Raw genomic sequence first — 18,305 nt, forward strand, 5'->3', positions numbered from 1 at the left:
CTCTTGGAGTACCTCGTACTTGCGTCACTATACGGTGGGAACGTCATTGTTTTTGGCAGGTCGTTCCTAGTTCTAAACCAAAATAAAGTGTTTTCTCTCATTAGGAAGGCAATCTGGTCTTTTAATGTTTGTTACCATTAGTGGACAACTCTATCCCTCTGTTAGGTGAGGAAGAAGTGGGAAGAGGCCTCACGCTCCGGGGCTCAGCCTGCGTCAGCTTGCCTATTGGTCACCATGAATGCGGCTGAAATGAACATTGGTCAGCAGGCGTGTGACACTAGGTGCTGCAGGTCCGTCTGTGCCAACCTGCAAAGCTCTCCATTGTCTTTTCATTTTTTTGTTCCACAAGGAGTGCGTGTGTTTAAACCCAGAGTAGGGGTCACAGCGGCTGGGGAGTGGGTTTGATTCATGCATGGACGCAGCCACAGTCAAGTAATTCAGCAGATGTGTGTGTGTGTGTGTGTGTGTGTGTGGGGGGGGGGGGGGGTGTTGCCTCTGCAGTAAGTCAGGTTATGATGCGATACAATATACACTGCAATTTGATACCCAGGCTACCCTCTGCGGCAACTAAAGCCCAGAATAAAGAGCCATTACCACACTTAATCACCATAATCACGCACGATCTGTCAACATTTGTACTAATTGGGACTGACATATTGAGGTATAAATCGCCATCTGCAAGGGTGTGAAGATGCTTTTGTAAATGTATACGGTCATAAGTCATAGCTTTTATTTAGGCGTTTATAACCTCTGTAAGTGTTAAATGCAACCAAATGTGTGGAAAATATCAAATAAAACTGACGGTGCCCAAATGTCGTGCTGTTTCTTACAGATGGTGTCCAAATCAATGGAACACCAAACCACCGCTAGTTTATCAATATTAAGATGTTGTGTCTGTCTTTATGACAAAACAAATGGTAATTTAACCTAGCCTATTTCTTTCTGTCCTTCTGTGGGGAACAAAAAAACGGGAGACCAGGAGAAGAACAACAGTGAAATGGTCTGAAAGTGTGGCCGACCTTTAGAATATTTAGTGCAGGCTGAGAGGCGGGCGTGCCCTGCCTCTCTGTGTGGGGTGACCCAGCCGGCCAGACTGATGGAGGTACAGAGGGGAAGGACAGCGCTCCACCAGCGGGAACCCAGACAGGCGGAGAGGGAGGCGGGAGGAGGGGGCGGGTCAGGTGGCGTGACTTTTTACTCCGCGGCTCACTGACCTTGACAATGGAGCCACAGCCAGCGACTCCGATAGCTCCCTCCGATAGTGTCCGTCTCTCTCGCTCCCTCTCTCTCTGTTTCTCTCTCTCTCTGTTAATCTCGCTCACTCTTTCACTCTCACTCTCTAGCTTGCGCTCTCTCCCTCTATTTTTCTTTCTCTCTGTGCCTTAGTTGTTCTCTCTCACTTGCGCTCGCTCTCTCTCCCTCTGTGTCACTTTCTCTCATCCTCACGCTCTCTCATCATCACTCTCTGCATGTCCCAAGTCTCTTTCTCTTTTTCTCTCCCTCCCTTTCTCTGTCTGTCTCTATCCCTCTCTATGTGTCTGTCTCGCTCATTCCGTCTGTCTCTCTCTCTCACTCTCTCTCTCTCTCTCTCTCTCTGTGTCTCTGTCTCTGTCTCTGTCTCTCTCTCTCTGTCTCTGCTTCTCTATTTGTCTCTCTGTCTCTCTCTCTGTCGGTCTCGGTTTCTCTATCTGTCTCTCTGTCTCTCTGTCTCTCTCTCTCTGCGGATCACCCCCCCCTTCCTCTTACCTCACGTCTGCTCTTTTTCCAGACAAGCGGGTTTAAAAAGTCAACTGCGTATTGAGCCGTCTAGACTGAAGCTGGTCAGCAGCAGCAACCCCCCCTTCCCCTCCCCAACACACACACACACACACACACACACACACACACACACACACACACACACACACACACACACACACACACACACACACACACCAGTGCCTGTCTCCCTCTTATGAGTCTCTGGGCTAAAGTGGACAAAATAATACTGGATGAAAAGCAGGTGACCTAACTGTGCCCGTCCCCCCAATTCCAGATAAACATATCGATCACTCATCCGAATAAGACTAGCCATGGCTAAATGTCAAATATAGATTCTATTATATGCTGTGTGCATACTCTCACAGCATGGGTTTTCCCGTCGCGAAAGTAACCCCTGACCCATGTTAATGCCATGTTAGACAGATCAATATTAGTTTAGAATATAGAATCAATATTAATAATTTGGTAAGCAAATGCATCTCTATTTCCTGATATCTAGACCGCATGTTGCTTAAATTGAGGTAATTGCATGGTTGCCTTGCACAACCAACATCTCAGGTCAGTGCCATTCATTGGTCTCTTCTTGAAGTGTTGGCTTTCTAATTGAGGACAGAATGAACAGAAGCCCCATTGGCAGAATCCACTTCCCACGCTCCACAGTGCTTAACTACCCATCATCGTGTAATTCAATCCCATAATGTCAGGACTAACGAATTAGCATTTTGACACGAGACATTAGATAGCCATTCTGACACTATCAAAGCCGTGGCGCGATCTCAAAAACGTTTGATTCAACGTAATGCCACGGGTATCCAGTCGTATCTCCTGTGGCTATAATTAACTCAAAACGGGGCTGTTGACAACCAAACCAAAGTCTGTGGTTTCTGCAGGTCCTTCCTGTACTGAGGCTGGGTATGTTCCACGCTCATCCTTCGCAGGACATTCCCGTACAGTGTCAGAGCCTTGGCTCGCAGTCACACACTCCTGGGCTGAATGGGTTTTGGCCCCTGAAATCGTTATCGTGTGCACTTCTTGAAAAGGTTGTTGGGAAGGAAGTGAAGGTTTCCACTTGCCCCCTCTGGAGACCTTGCAAGGGCTTGCAGACGTCAATCACCCCGTTATCAGACCAGCGAATGAGACTGCGAATGTGTGCTTGTGTGTTGCGTGTTGTGCGCTTGTTTTGTGGCAGAGGGAATAGGGTTTTGATCCCCAGGTGGATTAGGAGAATACGTTGACAGCTCAATGCCCACCCACTCAGCAGACGTATGCGTAGAGCGGGTCAAGTACCCGCTACCCATGAGGTTATGAGATATTCTGGAAGATAAGCGATAAGGTATCGCTTATCCCCCCAAGATTATTTTGTGTGTGTGTGTGTGTGTCTATCTGCATCTGTGTGTGTGCCTATGTGCAAAAAAAGTAAGTTTTTAAAAGTTTGCATAGTGCTTGGTTCATCCTACTTGGGAGGCCCAGGGGTTGAAACACCAGTCAAGCGTTGCATATTGATTACCCTCTTGAGAGAGCACTCTAGACTTTCAAGGTGAAATATGTGAACCTACTTAGAAAGTATTGTTGTTGTTTTGGTCTTTGATGCCTCTCCTCTGCTTACGTCTTTGTCTTCTTCCACTCACTCGGGCCCTGCCTCCCACCTTCATCTCCACTTCCTTTGCAGCTCTCTCGCAAAAACGCTCCTTTCAACCTGTCACTCCCGGGCCTGGCTCTCTGGGGGAGGTTAAGGAGCACTGGGGCCGAGGGGGGCAGCAGGCAGGTTGTGCTGGGCATCGCCCTCGCCTTTCTTCCCCACATAGATGCCATGAAATGCCACTGAACCCTGACCCCGGCGGGTCCTCGCTCTCCGAATCAGCAGGGAGCGTGATTCAGCCGTCCAGCCCCCTTTCAGGGCCGGACCCTTCTCCTGGCAGGGGAAGGATCCCGCCCTCTCGCATCCCAATTGTGCTCGGTGCCCTCCTCTTTGTGCGGTGGTCAAGCAGAGGCTGGACGGCCGGCTGCCGCTAGCCGGGGCCAGACTTCAGAAAAAAGACTCTATTCAGGGTGCAACCCCCCCGGCTCCCTCCTCAGCCTCCACTCCTGACACGCAGGGATCAAACGCTGGGAATTTGGGTTTTTCTCCTCCTCCAAAGGACCTTTTTCTTCCATTGAGAAACAACAGACAAAAATCCAAATAGCCAATGACTCTTTTTATTTTTTTTGCCTGGATTTCTTCTGTGGAAATTCAGTTGAAAGTCTCCTACTTTGATACTTTGATCATCGTCTTCGTTAAGCTCAAATAAATAGAGCGGTGTCTGTGCCATTGGGCTCATCAGTTTCTTCGGTTCCAATACTGAATTTCTTTAATAATGGTAGTTTTTTGGGTCACAGCATGACGCTCAAAAGTTTTAGGTTATGCAATGGAGGGCGTCCATGTTGGAGTGTCATAACTGGGCCTAGCAAAACCTTTTGGGGGGGCCTCAGTATTGCCTGAACTGAATCCCTGATATGATTTCCTGGTAGTGATTAGAAGCAGCCAATAGCAGTTCCACAAATTAAAGATGTTTTTATCGACTAGCATTGTTCACTGAGGTACAGTGCCTACGGACGATGACAGCTTGTCTCAATAAAAGTTATTAGAACTAAATAAGTATTTCAAATAGCCTGGCTTTCCTTTGCCTACGAGTTTAGAAAACAAAGACCTATTTGTATTGCATCCGCTGTGCTCCAGCATGTCATCTGGTTTATTTGTCTGCATATCGTATGTCATGTTTTATAGAAAACATTCACACACACACCCTTATGTCACAACACAATCCGAGCTAATTCAATGGGGCATATTCGGGGAAACTAGTAGTTGCACAACTCGGGTCTCAGGTAATAGTGCTTGACCATTGACAATCACACAACTGCCATGCTAATATTTGTAGGCTAACCAAAACCAAAACACCATACTTAACTGCCCACTCTGATACTGTAATTAGGCATAAGTGCCGTAAGTAGAAGCGTAACTGCCAGGCTAGACCGTCACATTGCAAACTATGGCTAATTTAATTATAGACGTCAATGTGTTGGGGTGCAGCTGGTATGCACACTTCTGCAGTGGTCAAAAATGCCTCATGTTGGCTGCAACTCACTTCTGAACATGGTACTGTTCAACATTCGACATTGTGTACATGTCCGTATTGTGCTTCCCTTGTGCAGACAATCATTTTAATTTGCTGGTGGGCAGGGTGGCCCTGTGGTCGGGGGTCCGCATGCTGTGAGTGGTCTGTAGTTGGGGCCTGCAGCAGGTCTCAAGTTGGACATTATTGTCAGGCCCCGGAGAGTGAAAGGGGAGTGGGAGGATCCCGTCAGAGGGGGGTCCATGGGTAGGAGGGACAGACCTCCTGTGCTCGTCGGCCCTCTGTGTGGGCCGCCACTGAACGGCGGCCCCCTTCCCCAGCCCCCAGAAGAAAGGGGAGGGGAGGAAGGGTAGGAGGCAGGGAGGGGGGGGGGGGGTGTGCTCCAGGGGAAAACGCCTCTTGAACGGGGTGGTGTGGGCAGGCTGCCAGCCCGCCCCGCTCCGGTCTCGCGGACCAGATGTTCCTTGTCAGGGTTCTCTTGGTCTGTTTATAAATTGAGTTACTGTAAGTCTGTAATAAGGCAAGGCAAACACAGATTTGACCCAGCTGCCCCCACCCCCCACCCCTGCCTCCCTATCCCACCCTCATCGCCTCCTGATAATGTCCTGCAGGTCAAGCCCTCTTGAGGAGGTCACGGCTCAGCCACTGACCCTGCCAATTTATTCCCAATCCTTCCTTAACAGGAGGGGATGCTTTCCTTTTCCCCGTTGCGTCTGGTGTAGCCTGGTGTCAACTAACAGCGTTCATATGGAGATGCTTTTTATTCCCGCATCTGCACTATATCATCCTCTTCTGAAGTGCGATGAACTAGACACGCATGCCCAGGCATATGGTGGTTGAAATTAAACTTGCTCTCTGTGGTCAAATGTATTCAACAAGTGGCATTGGGTTTATTGTTTCGGTGCGTCCTTAAAAGTGGAAAATGGGTCATTCACGCTGAGCTGGTTCGGAAAACGTAATCGCACCCTCAACTCTGGATGTATAAAAAAGGTTTTAACAGGATTTCTGCAACCTTCAATGGTCACACTAATCTGCGACATGTGTCTCTGCAAACAAGCGTCTAAGGTTGCCACCGCTGAATTGAGCGGCACGGGTCGGTTCCCGCGGTAACGCCGGCTGCCACTGATGGGAAGTTATCCGATCCACCACGAGAGAAATTCGAACAAAACCCTGCTCGCTTCTAACAACAACAAAAAAAAAAGAAATCTCAACCTGCTCATTGTCCAAATGGGAATGCGGTCAGGAACATCTTCTAGATACATATTCAGGATGCCTGGCTATATGGAAAGGCCATTATCACAGCCCTGAGCCCTGAGTGCAGTAGCATTGTTCCAAGTGGCGTGCTGAAAGGGTCAGCATGACTGTCCCTTGAGAAGTCTGGCCGAGATTTACGGCACCGCTGAGGGCGGCTCTGATCTGGCCGTGGTCAGTGGGCTTTGAAGAGAGTGTGCCGCAACTGAATCTTCCTGAACCTGTGAGCTCAGCCTGGGGGAGGCCCAAGGTCCCGCCCACCGCCCTCCAGGACGGTAAATCTGCAGACAGCACAGTTCTGCGCCACAACGGGGGGACTTCATTTGTCGACTGGACAGGGACAGCGTAGTCCAAGCTCCCCCTCTCCCTCCCACCCGCCCACCCTCTCTCCCTCCGCGGCCCCCTCCCCTTGCCCCCCAGGACCAAGTGTTCTAGCACGGTGGACGGTTTCCAGGGGAGGCCCCTGTTCGTATTAGTCTTGGCCAGACGGGAATGTGGTTGTTTTTGTCACTTAAACGTAGGCCTCCTCTGAACATAGTACCGGATCTCTCCCTCTGTCGCTGTCTCTCTTTCCCCTTCCCTTTCGCTTTCTCTTTGTCTTCCTTTTGCTCTCTTTATCTCTGTCTCTCTGTGTGTCCCTTTCTCTGTCTCCCTCTCTCTCTCTCCCTCGTTCTCTCTCGCCGGTCTCTCACTCTGTTTCCATGCATGGTGTTTGTTTACAGATGCCTCACTCAGCTCATGTAATCTTCAAACCAAGGTTACAATGTCAGGCGCCCCACGTGCCGCTAATACTACCCCTCAACAGGTGATGGGGGCATTAGCTCTGCCTTGGGACGGTAATCCCCCCCCCCAACCTCCAAAAGTTACAAGGGTTGGCAGGGATGTTACGCTGGCGGCTATGCTACGCTTACGGCTATGCTTAGACGGGATTTGGATTGTTGTGCTTGGACAGGGACAGTTCTCCTCCTCCTCCTCCTCCTCCTCCTCCTGTTGAGTGGACGATTGAGGGTGGAACTGTTTATTTACAAGCAAGCCGTTCTTGGGGATCTCTGGACTCTTGCGTGTCTTTAAGACTCTTAAGGTAGCCAGTAAAAGCAAACAGAGGCTCATCTATTATATGTTAAGTGGCTCTCATATTACCCCACCAACCCCCCTCCCCCCCACCCACCCAGTCTTTCTCTCTCTCTTTCCCTGTCTCTCTATCGTGCACACACAAACACACACACAAATATACGGACACACGCACACACACAGACGCCCACACACACATGCACACACATCAACATGCACATAATTACCCACACATACACGGACAGACACAAACTGGCGCACACATACACACATACACACATGCACACTCATTCCAGCCCTGTCTGCATTGTGGGCCAATTGCAGGTGAGTGATATCTTCACAGGGGCCGACATGTCAAGGGAGTAGTATTGATTGTCTTGGATATTTGAGCATGCTACTTTCTCTAGTTCATAGACCGACTAATGTCTCTGTCCCCTGCTGACTAATTTGAAACCTGAACTGGGCTAAGCCATGTTTCCGTCCAATTTGAAACAAATCCATTTGTAAAAAAGAAATGAAATGAAAATAATGTGGATCGGGTTGCATTTCCGTCATGTGGCAACTGAGACCCCCACACTGTGTTCTGCTGCGTTCATAGACACCCTGGAATAAATGTTGGGATTAGTGTGGCATGGTGAGCACAAACACATGTTGCGGAGCACATTGTCTTTATTAAGTACTACAGACAAACATTCCTTCAAGGCTTTTTTACTGTGGTACTGGACTTGTTTATTAATAAAATAATATATTTTTTTAATGTTGAATTGTTGCTGATCCCGACTCAAATACTTCCAGATAAAAAAGCTTTGAGGCAAAGCCTTTCCACTTTACTCTACTGAGTTTATTGAGTCAAGCTCTTCTCCCTCTGAAGAGAAATTCCAGGCCTAATAGTTAGCCTGCAGGTAAGTTGTGCTTTTTATCTCTTCTCCTTTTCTTTATGTCTCTCTCTCTCCTCTCTTTGCTTTTATTTCTCTTTCCATGTTTCTCTCTCAATCTGTGTGTCTGCCTCTCTCTCTCTCTCTCGCTCTCTCTGCCTCTCTCTCTCGCTCTCTCTGCCTCTCTCTCTCTCTCTCTCTCTCTCTCTCTCTCTCTCTGCCTCTTTTGCTCTCTCTCTCTGCCTCTCTCTCTCTGCCTCTCTCTCTGCCTCTCTCTCTCTCTCTCTCTCTCTGCCTCTCTCTCTCTTTCTCTCTTAACTGTTCTTATCAACTCTTCTCTTATTGCCTGGCTTTTCTCGCACTGCTGAAGGCAACAACTTTCCAAAGGAACGTTTCCTGTTCTTACCTTAATGTCATTACCTAAAAGAGGAAGGACATATTAGTATTATTTGATATTATTTAATCTGGTTAAGACTCGTCTTTCTCAGACTCCAGCGGGCCCGAGGCGTCATGGTTTTTCCAGACTTGACAAAGAAACGTACACTCTCGGGAGGGGTGAGAGGGCTGACAACGCGGGGTCATTTCACCTTTTAGTATTTTTTGTTGTTACGATACAGATCTAGTTCGGGAGTGCGTCCAACCAGCCAGGGTCTGTTCCATCTGGCATTGCTGTTAACCCTCCGCGAGAGGCTTGCTTCACAACCCCCATCTCCCCACCCCCCCAAAATACTCCTACATAGCGAGACGGCACTGAACCGCTGCTGTGCTCGCTTTTATCTGCGAGATTCTCAACATGATGTGTTCCCCGACCGGGCCGCTAGCGTGTGTTCTGTTGGGCTGCTGCCACCGCAGCCCTGGGAACGCTGGTTAACCTGAATTGACTCTCAACATGCCAAGATCTCCTTTTTAATGACTGCATGGAAAGCATTACGGGCCCTGGCGTTTGTGTTCCGATGCCAATCACGCCCCCTTGAATATGAAATTCCCATTGTTTTCATCATCATTACTGACATTTTCTTAAGAACCACAAAAAAAAGAAGAAAGTGGGAAAAAAACGTTCCTGTTCCACTACTGAGTTCTTGTAGTTTGATGCGTTATTGCATCGTGCACTTTTGCTTAGTGTACCACTGAAACACTGCTCAGCAGTCAAATTTCTATGGATTTTTCTTTACCGTAAGCAATGTTCAGTATTGACCTGAAAGCATTGATTGGAGACACAATGGGGACTAATCAAGCTCTGCTTTCTAAATCCTCTTTTTCTTGTTTATCGTGCTCTTTCCGTTGTCTCCTACTCTTTCTCTCTCTCTGATTCTTTCACTCGCTCTCTCATACTCTCAATCCATAGTTGCTCTCACTGAGTCTCTCTCCAGCATTGTCTTGCTGTCTGTCTCTCTATCTCCATCTCCTTCTATCCACCACCAATGCTCAGATGGCCAGGCTCTGCAGAGCGGATCTGCCTGCAGTCTGGGCTCCACGGCCTGGTCTGGCTCTCACCATGACTGCAGCATGTTTATAATTGAAACAGTTGGGGGGACACTCCTCCCATTGTATCTAAAGGCATGAACGTCTGCCAACCCAAGCAGCGGGTTAAGGTTTAGCACCACGCAGACACCCTACAGGCCATGTGTTTATGTTGCTCGGTGCATCAATGTCTAGCGGCGTCTGTTTTGTCATCGGTCTCTTGGTTACCGACAGATCCTCGGTCAGATCCTTGTTGAGATTGTGTCCGTGAGCGGGAGGTAATGCATCACGCACTTCATAACACGTCGGCCTGAATTACAGTTATTAGTTGTTATGGAATTAGACGTCAACGCACCCGGTGACACGCGTGACATAGGAAGGCCCTGACGCCGTGTGTAGTAAAACACACCGAAAATACACAAACCTCAACCAGCCTGCTCTGCTCAATCTACAGCATCTCGCAAGAAAGAGACCTCCTGCCAAAACCACGCCATCCGTCTTGTCTTACCTTTCTCCCACTTCACCACAACAATGGACCTTGCTGTTGCGGGCAGCATGGGTGGGCGGGCGGGGGGATAGGGGATGGGGGCTGGGGTATGGGGCGAGGAGAGAGCTGGCTGCATCCCAACAGTGGAAAACAGTCAACACACATCGCTGCTTAGAGGAGAAACTCCGACACCGTTCATTTCCTTCCCTTTTTTGGGTTGTTTTTTTTAGCGTAAGCCGCCTTCTCCCGCGGTCCCGTGGGTCCCTGGGGCCCGGGGTCCGCTTGACCTACAAGGGGCCAGACGGGGTGACCCACTGGTCATCCCTGCAGCCATCTGGCGCCGCCGTCTTGCGGAGCTTACCGTACCCGTGCGAGTGCCCTGGCGCAGATCCTTAAGGCCCAGCGTAAGACCGCTTAGGAGGTCTTAATCTGTGAGAGACCGGTGTGGGCCGTAATTGCGGAGCGCTGGGGCCGGCCACGCCCAGTGCCTGGGTCAGGGGGTTCCTTCAGCCCAGACCGGACTCCTGGCCCTGCGTTGTTGGTTTTAGTTTTTCGGTCGGGTCAGTCGGTGTGGTTCTGGAGAAACATGACCTGACGCGTAACCATAGTCAAACTTTTTCAAGAGATCAAGTTCGTTATTCATTTTGGTTTGTCAAGATGGCCAGAGTCTGGCTTGGACTGCCTGAGACTGCCTCAGCGGTACGTCTTTGGTTTGTATGGGTGCTGTATGGGTGGATCTGTGGGTTGAGGGGCAGGAGGGGGTGGGGGGTGCTTGTGGGGAAAGCCCAAGTCTGTCTCTGCTTACACAGAGGTCACTGCTGGACTGTTTGTCTGCCAGTGCAGGGGCCACAGTCTTCCAGGAGAGGGCCTTGGCTACGGACAGGCGGGCAGGCGAATGAGCCAGCCAGACAGGCAGCCAGCCGCATCGTCTGCAGTCTGGGTCCGGGGCTACAGCCGGGGACTAGGGCAGCTCATGTTACCCAGACAGATTTTTTAACACTGTTTGGGTCCGCTCGGCTTTCCAGTCAGGCCTCTGGGCCAAACGTGGCAGAGGTGACTTAATCTGTCATTAAACTCACGTTACACCCGGACAGAGACGCTTCTCTGGGGGGGCAGAGGCAGACTCTCGCGCTCCCACTCGCTGGCATGGCTCGCTGGGTTTCCAGCAGACACAAAGAATACCAACTCCCACCCCCTCCTCTCCCTAACCCCACCTCCTCCTCCTCCTCCTCCTCCTCCTCCTCCTCTCCCCCACTCCTCCTCTCCCCCGGCTCCCCAGCTCCCCTCATGCCACACACCAGGGCACATCCAGACAGCCAAGCCAGGTCTAGACAAAAGCAATTTCGAGTCGTTTGACTGTGTGACAGGCACACGCTTGGAATTGCTTATCTTATCCGAGGGAGGTGCACACCTCTCTACCTGCTCCCTGCCGTTTGGTGCACATTGTTACACAGGTTGGTTAAACAGTGCTGCAACCAGATATAGATATAGACCCTATAGACAGACAATATATCTATATTTTGATACATTTTCAGTTGGATTCTATGCAGAATAAACGGGTTGAACTGATAACAGCAGGCATATGGAATTGTGTGGGGGCTTTTTCTTCTAAGGTCGTTAGCAAGTGTTGTATAACCTCTCATTCGGCAGTCTTTAAGTCATTATGGAAAACTTCAAAACCAAAAGGACGTAAGGGAGTCCACAGTGTTCCCAGTTCATCATTTGTGCATGTCTGATATGTTCTGTCATTGTTAATGAGGCGTTCATTCATTCACACAATTCGTATTGAAAGAGTCACTACACCAGCCCTACCAACCGTCACTGACACACGCATGCACACACACACAGACAGAAGCACTGACACACAGACACACACACACACACACCACACGTACATACACACACACACACACACACACACACACCACACACACACACACACACACACACGAGCCAGAGGAAGAAACCAATTAGTGACTATCATGACTGCAATAATCTGCTGTGGAGTTTGGTGTGATTTAGTTACACCTCATGTTTAAGGCAGATGATGTTCAAGTGGCCAGTGGAGCGTGACTATTATAGCCATTCCCCCCTAGAAGAACCCTATTATACCGGGGGAAGTTTTGCAGCAATGTTTAAATGTAATGAACACGTAAAAAGAATGCACCTCTAATCGTTTGATAAAAGTTTCTAATGGCAGGTGGGTAGAGCGAGTCACGTTTCTTCATCGCACAGCGCTGATGTCTCTCTTATCCTCATAAATACATGCAAAGTCAACATTTGCTAGCCTTACATGACCCTTTGCATCAGTCATTGCATAAATTCCAAAAAAAAGCGTTTTTTACTGTTTTTAATCACTTCCATGACATGATTGGAATGGTGTTACATGCCCTGTTCTGTCATTAGTGGCGTGCGGGGAGACTGCATTATCATTAGGGAGGTGTGGGTCATAATGCCGCTCTATGGACCCAGCGGGAGAGCTGGAACATTCCTGCCAGCGACCTGCCATTACTTTTAGCTTTAAGTCTTAGTGAGCCATCACTGGGATGTAACTGGTTGTGACACGCACGCACGCACGCACGCACGCACACACACACACACACACACACACACACACACACACACACACACACACACACACACACACACACACACACACACACACACACACACAGACACAAACACACGCACGCACGCACACACACAGGCCAGCGTGCACACACACGCACTGACACGCACACACACTCACACACTGGAAGACCTGCCAACGCATAAATAGAAACCAGGTGCTGAAAGTAAGCGTAGTCGTCTGAACTTCATCATGACGTCGTCTTCTCTCCTACAATAGATACTACAGCCCTTCGTACAGGTTTTAATCTGAGCACCTTCTCTCTGCAAGTTCAGGGGAGGAGCAACTCCACCATGGCGAAGGTGTTGGTTGTTGAGGCGAGGGTGGTGGTGATGGGAAAGGTGGTGGTTGTTAAGGTGATGGTGGACGTGGTGGCGATGGTGGTTATGGTGGAGGTGAAGTTGGTTGTTGAGGTGGTGGTTATGGTAAAGGTGATGGGTTGAGGTGGAGGTGGTGGTTGTTGTGGTGGACGTGGAGGTGGAGGTGGTGGTTGTTGTGGTGGACGTGGAGGTGAAGGTGGTGGTTGTTGTGGTGGACGTGGAGGTGAAGGTGGTGGTTGTTGTGGTGGAGTTGATAGTTGGGGGTGGGGTGGGGTTGCTGGTGGAGGGTATAGTTGTGGTGTTGGCCACCACAACTATCACACTTCATAAGTGTGTATACAAAGGACTGTGAGAAGGCAGTGTAGCGTTTATCAGAGGATATTTACAGTGGCTGAGGATCCAGTCCACCAGCCTTCCACTCTGGCTTCCTAAACCTTACTCAGCTTTTCCTGCATGGCCGCCCGTGACCTGAAACGTCCTTCTCAAGCAGGGGACAGGAGTAAGACCTTGCTGGCCCTTTGGCCTTAAGAGATTAACGAGTGAATAAATAGTTGAATATATAAGGGGTTAGTCTACCGCTGCTCCCCCTTCCTTCTGATTGGGTGAGTCACCTGTGAGTGAGATCAGGATCTGCGGTAGATCAACACCTGCTTAGAATCTACACCTTTTTCATGAGCACTATACTGGCAACTCAATAGCAATGTGTTTAGTAAACAAAGAAAGAAACACATACCGATGCATCTCTTTATTTCATTAGTACGACGGTGTCATGAAAGACAAACTGTTTGGGACTCTTAAGTGGCGGTAAAGTGTAAAGTGTGTTTGCTGTCTTCACCTGGACAGCTGCTGCTCTCTGGCTCCACGGTTCAAACCAGTGTCCCGGTCTCCCCGGGTTCACTCTGTCTGAAAGTCTGCCTTGCGGTGGGCCGATACAAAAACACACGGCAAAGCACGGGAACGGCCACCTGACGTTCTGCGTCTTCTTCTCTCTCCCCCTCCCCCCGTGCAGGTCAAGAAGTACTTTGAACTGGAGCCGCTGGCCCGGGGGAAACGCTGGATCCTGGAGGGCAGCAACGTGGACAACATGGAGACTGTGAAGGAGACCTTCGGCCAGTTCATCAGCCTGCTGGAGGATAAGGACACAGAGCCCGCTAGGATATGATGCTAGCCCGCCTAGCGGCTAACCCCCCGGACTCTAGTGGCTCATGAGATCACGATCAAGATGTGGGCTCCCACATCCTCCGAGTGTAGACACACACACACTAACACACACACTAGCGTACAAGGGAATGCACAAAATCCAACGATGATGTAAAAACGCAACACATTTCAATAGTTGATTCTTGGTTGCTGCTATTTGAAACCACTGTATAGGCAACTTCAAAACCAAATCTACTAGGCAGGTATGGAGTCATACAGCTCCGGCCCAGTCCAATCAGATGAAAATGAATGACTCTAATCTCCCTAATGTTGTCATTGGACACGCACATACAAAGTTGACACACCTATACACACACACACAAGCACGCACGCACGCACGCACACACACACACAAACACCCACATGCCCACACACACACACACGCCCACACACAAAGAGGAGCCCAGGTTGTCTGTAAATATCTCTAGCATCTTTCACTAATTACGTTGCAGGATGTTTGGGTCAGCACGATTGATTGTCGGTCTACTTCAAACCTAAACTGTACTGTGCGGTCGTCATGCGTACTTCTCCTTTTGACTCTGTATAGAGGAATGTCGTTGCGTAATTGGAGTGTAGTCCAAAGCCTTACGTGATGTGTGTGTGGTGTGTGTGTGTGTGTGTGTGTGTGTGCGTGTGTGTGTGTGTGTGTTATGTACAGTAGTTACATATCCATGTGTTTCGGCACACAGACCCTTGTCTAGTCGGATGAATCATTGGAATATCTTTAAGTATCGTGTACATACAATAGGAGAGCATAATACTGTACTCCCCTCCCCCCCATGTGCGGCCAAAAGCCTGCTTCTACAGTTATTATGACTTAGTAACTTGATGGAGAAAAACAGGCTATTTTGGAGTAATGGGAACATGTCTGAATGCTTTCCTTTTTTTTAATGTGCAACTTGAGATATATTTTGTAGCTAATTATAAAATCTGTTAACATTTACAAACTGCTTTTAGAACACATCATTGTTTATATAAATATATCACTTAGCTTTGTTTATAAAGTCTTAATCCCAGGCCAAGCGGCAATGATTGACCTTGTTTGGTGTATCCGTAGAGAAATTAAAAGGGGTCCTCGCCTTGTTGGAGTGTATGTCCACCTTTTTTTTTTTATTTCTCCCTTCTCTGTTTGTCTTGTTCACTCCCCAGTCGCACCTCTCCTATCTGTGTGTGTGTGTGTGTGTGTGTGTGTGTGTGTGTGTTCTTTTTATTTGACACACTCCTTGTCGGGGCAGTGGCTCCCACCACACTGCTGTCCCATCAGGGTGGAATACAAACTCTATCAATCAGCCCGGCCAGCAGCTGCTTCTGACAAGTCCCTGTCCGACACACTAATGCCTTCCAACTGTCTGTGAAGACCCCTCCCTGTCTGCTACCCCATTGCCTTGTCGCGGACCACCCCAGCAACATACCCCACCACCACCACCACACACACACATACACATCCAAACTCATCCCAACCGTCTAAGACCTCCCCTGGATCCGCCGCCAATCCCTGGGTCCTATACGTCCCCACTGTGGTATGTGGTCTGCCCCCCCCCACCACCTAACAGCTCTGTGTAGACTCCACACCTGCGCAGTGTGTGATATTTTTATGTGCCACAGGTGTGCTTATGTCCCATGAGCCTCTTGAGGAACAAAACATTCTGTATCGTTGACGGGTTGTGGTTTATTTTGTCTTCTGTCTCTTTTGTTTTTAATATATATATTCACAGTGTATGTGCTTTGTTTTTTGTATGGTTCGGCAGAGAAGTTTATGACTTTTACCACCTGCAAACGGATCTTAAAACGAACATTGTTGTCTGTTTCTGCGCAGCCATTGAGGTCGATAGATAAAAAGTGTCTACCTGACATTCGGCTTCGGGTCGTGCCCGCCACAGTCTGAGCATGTGCAGACGAAACGTTGGACTTCCAAGCGGCAGCCGAAGTTGTTGGACTGGCATAAAGCACCTTCAAAGGCGGAAGGTGTTACCTTATGTATCCTCCCCGTACGGTTCATGTATATGCTGTGTATTGTTAATGAATACAACCCCCCCCACATCCTCCTCTTTCCCCCCCGTTTGCCCCAACGGTGTCGGGATAGGTTACCGTCTCACCTGTCTCACCTGACCCCTGGTTTCGAAAAAGGTCTGCCAAAAAAAAAAGATCTGCCAATTGTCTTTTCTGGAATCTGCCTTTTTTCTTGTTTCATTCACTAGTTTAAAGACCAGATCATTTGCAACGCCAAGAAGCACAGCCGCTCCATCTGGTTGGTGTTAGAGTGAGCCGCATAGCAAACATCACCGGAGGTTTTAAAACCGTTCGTTATAGTATGTTTTTTTTTTCTTTGATTTTATGAGTTTTGTCTAAAATGGCAATTAAATTTATGAAAAGCAAAATTGTCTTGGATTGTCTGTGTATTTGGTGTCGGTTGTGGTTTGTGTCGATACGTTTTCAAGTTGTTGAAAGTCCCCAGATCAAAACCATGAACACACTACATGTGGATATCAACAAGGGGAACAGAGAAGAGTTACACTGGATTAGATGCAAATATTTGAAACCAGGATATTTGTAATGATAATTCATCAGACTGAGTGTTGCTGATAAACATTTCAGTGTGATTAATCATAGACGGTATTATTGAAGTTAATTAATGGAATGGAATTCGTTTGCCTAGGGTGTTAGTCTAAGTAACTTAGACTTTAATTGTCTTTTTGAATATAATGATTGTATAAGATGACCCCACCCTTCTAATGGAGTGACGCAGGACTTCAGGGAGTTAAGGCTGAAATAAAACTTAAATGGATTCAAGAGTCCGACGAACAGCTCTGAACCAACTTTGAACCAAGTGAGGCGTGAGGAGTAGCTGACAGGAGGCACACACACACACACACACACACACACACACACACACACACACACACACACACACACACACACACTCCTCCCTCTCCTTCACATTAACCGTGTGGCTTTAATACAATGTGTGTCGCGCAGGTTGCCGTGGCGACTCTTTGATCCCGTCTCCCAGTGTGTGCCTGTGGGCAGCCAGGCCGTTGCTCAGTCGGCTGAGCAGAGCGGACACCACGGCCTGGTGCTCCTCTCCCGCTCCCTCTCTCCTCTCTTTACCCCCTTTCTCACTCCCCTCCCTCACTTTTCTTCTCTTGGTTTGTTGCTTCCAAACTCTGCCTTGAACAAAACAAATCGGTTCTCTTATCCATTGATTTTTTTTTTGTCATCTATCTCCGTATATCACACTCTCTATCTCTGTCTCTACTGCTCTCTCTCTCTGTACCTCTCTGTCTCTCTCTCTCTCTCTTTCTCTCGTTCTCCCTGTCTCTCTCTCTTTCTCTCTTTCTACCTCTCTGCCTCTGTCTCTCTCTCTTTCTCCCTGTCTCTCTTTCTCTCTTTCTACCTCTCTGCCTGTCTGTCTCTCTCTCTGTCTCTCCCTCTCTCTCTCTCTTTCTCTCGTTCTCCCTGTCTCTCTCTCTTTCTCTTTCTACCTCTCTCTCTCTCTTTCTTTTGTTCTCCCTGTCTCTCTCTCTTTCTTTCTACCTCTCTGCCTCTGTCTCTCCCTCTCTCTCTCTCACTCTCTTTCTCTCGTTCTCCCTGTCTCTCTCTCTTTCTCTCTTTCTCTCTTTCTACCGCTCTGCCTCTGTCTCTCTCTCTCTGTCTCTCTCTCTCTCTCTCTCTCTCTCGTTCTCCCTGTCTCTCTCTTTCTCTCTTTCTACCTCTCTGCCTCTGTCTCTCCCTGTCTCTCCCTCTCTCTCTGTCTCTCTCTCTCCTCAGCGTGGTCATCCAAAAGCCCAGGGCTGAGACTCCGGAGAGGAGACCCTCAGGGGCCAGAGGAGATTATATTTCAATGTCTCAAGAGTCAAAGGTTTTATTGCCAAAGCACAAAAACTTAAATAAGATACAAAATAATAGTAGAAAGAATTGTCAAAATTGGATACAAATTGAATTATGAATGCAATGGGGAAGTACAGCTAAAATGTAAATTAATGTGGTTAAGGTCACGATAAGGTTGAGTTATTGATGGTATGACACTATTGTTGACCCTTAATTAATGTCCGTCTGTCTTCACTCTTGCTGTCTCTTTCTCACCTTTCCTCTGGTTCTCTTTCTCTCGCTGTCTCTTTTGATGTCTCTTACTCTGTCTTG

General features: G+C 48.6%; 1 protein-coding gene across 1 annotated transcript in view; it reads left to right on the forward strand.

The window, feature by feature from the left end:
• Positions 1-16,470, forward strand: part of LOC307070954 (ADP-ribosylation factor-like protein 15) — a 93,309-nt gene extending 76,839 nt beyond the window's left edge. Inside the window, exon 5 of the mRNA XM_079729757.1 lies at positions 13,975-16,470. Coding sequence (XP_079585883.1) covers positions 13,975-14,127 — 153 coding nt within the window. The 3' untranslated portion in view covers positions 14,128-16,470. The remainder of the gene's footprint in view (positions 1-13,974) is intronic.
• Positions 16,471-18,305: the final 1,835 nt, after the last annotated feature.

Source organism: Pollachius pollachius, assembly GCF_949987615.1.
Source record: "Pollachius pollachius genome assembly, chromosome: 1".
NCBI lineage: Eukaryota > Metazoa > Chordata > Actinopteri > Gadiformes > Gadidae > Pollachius > Pollachius pollachius.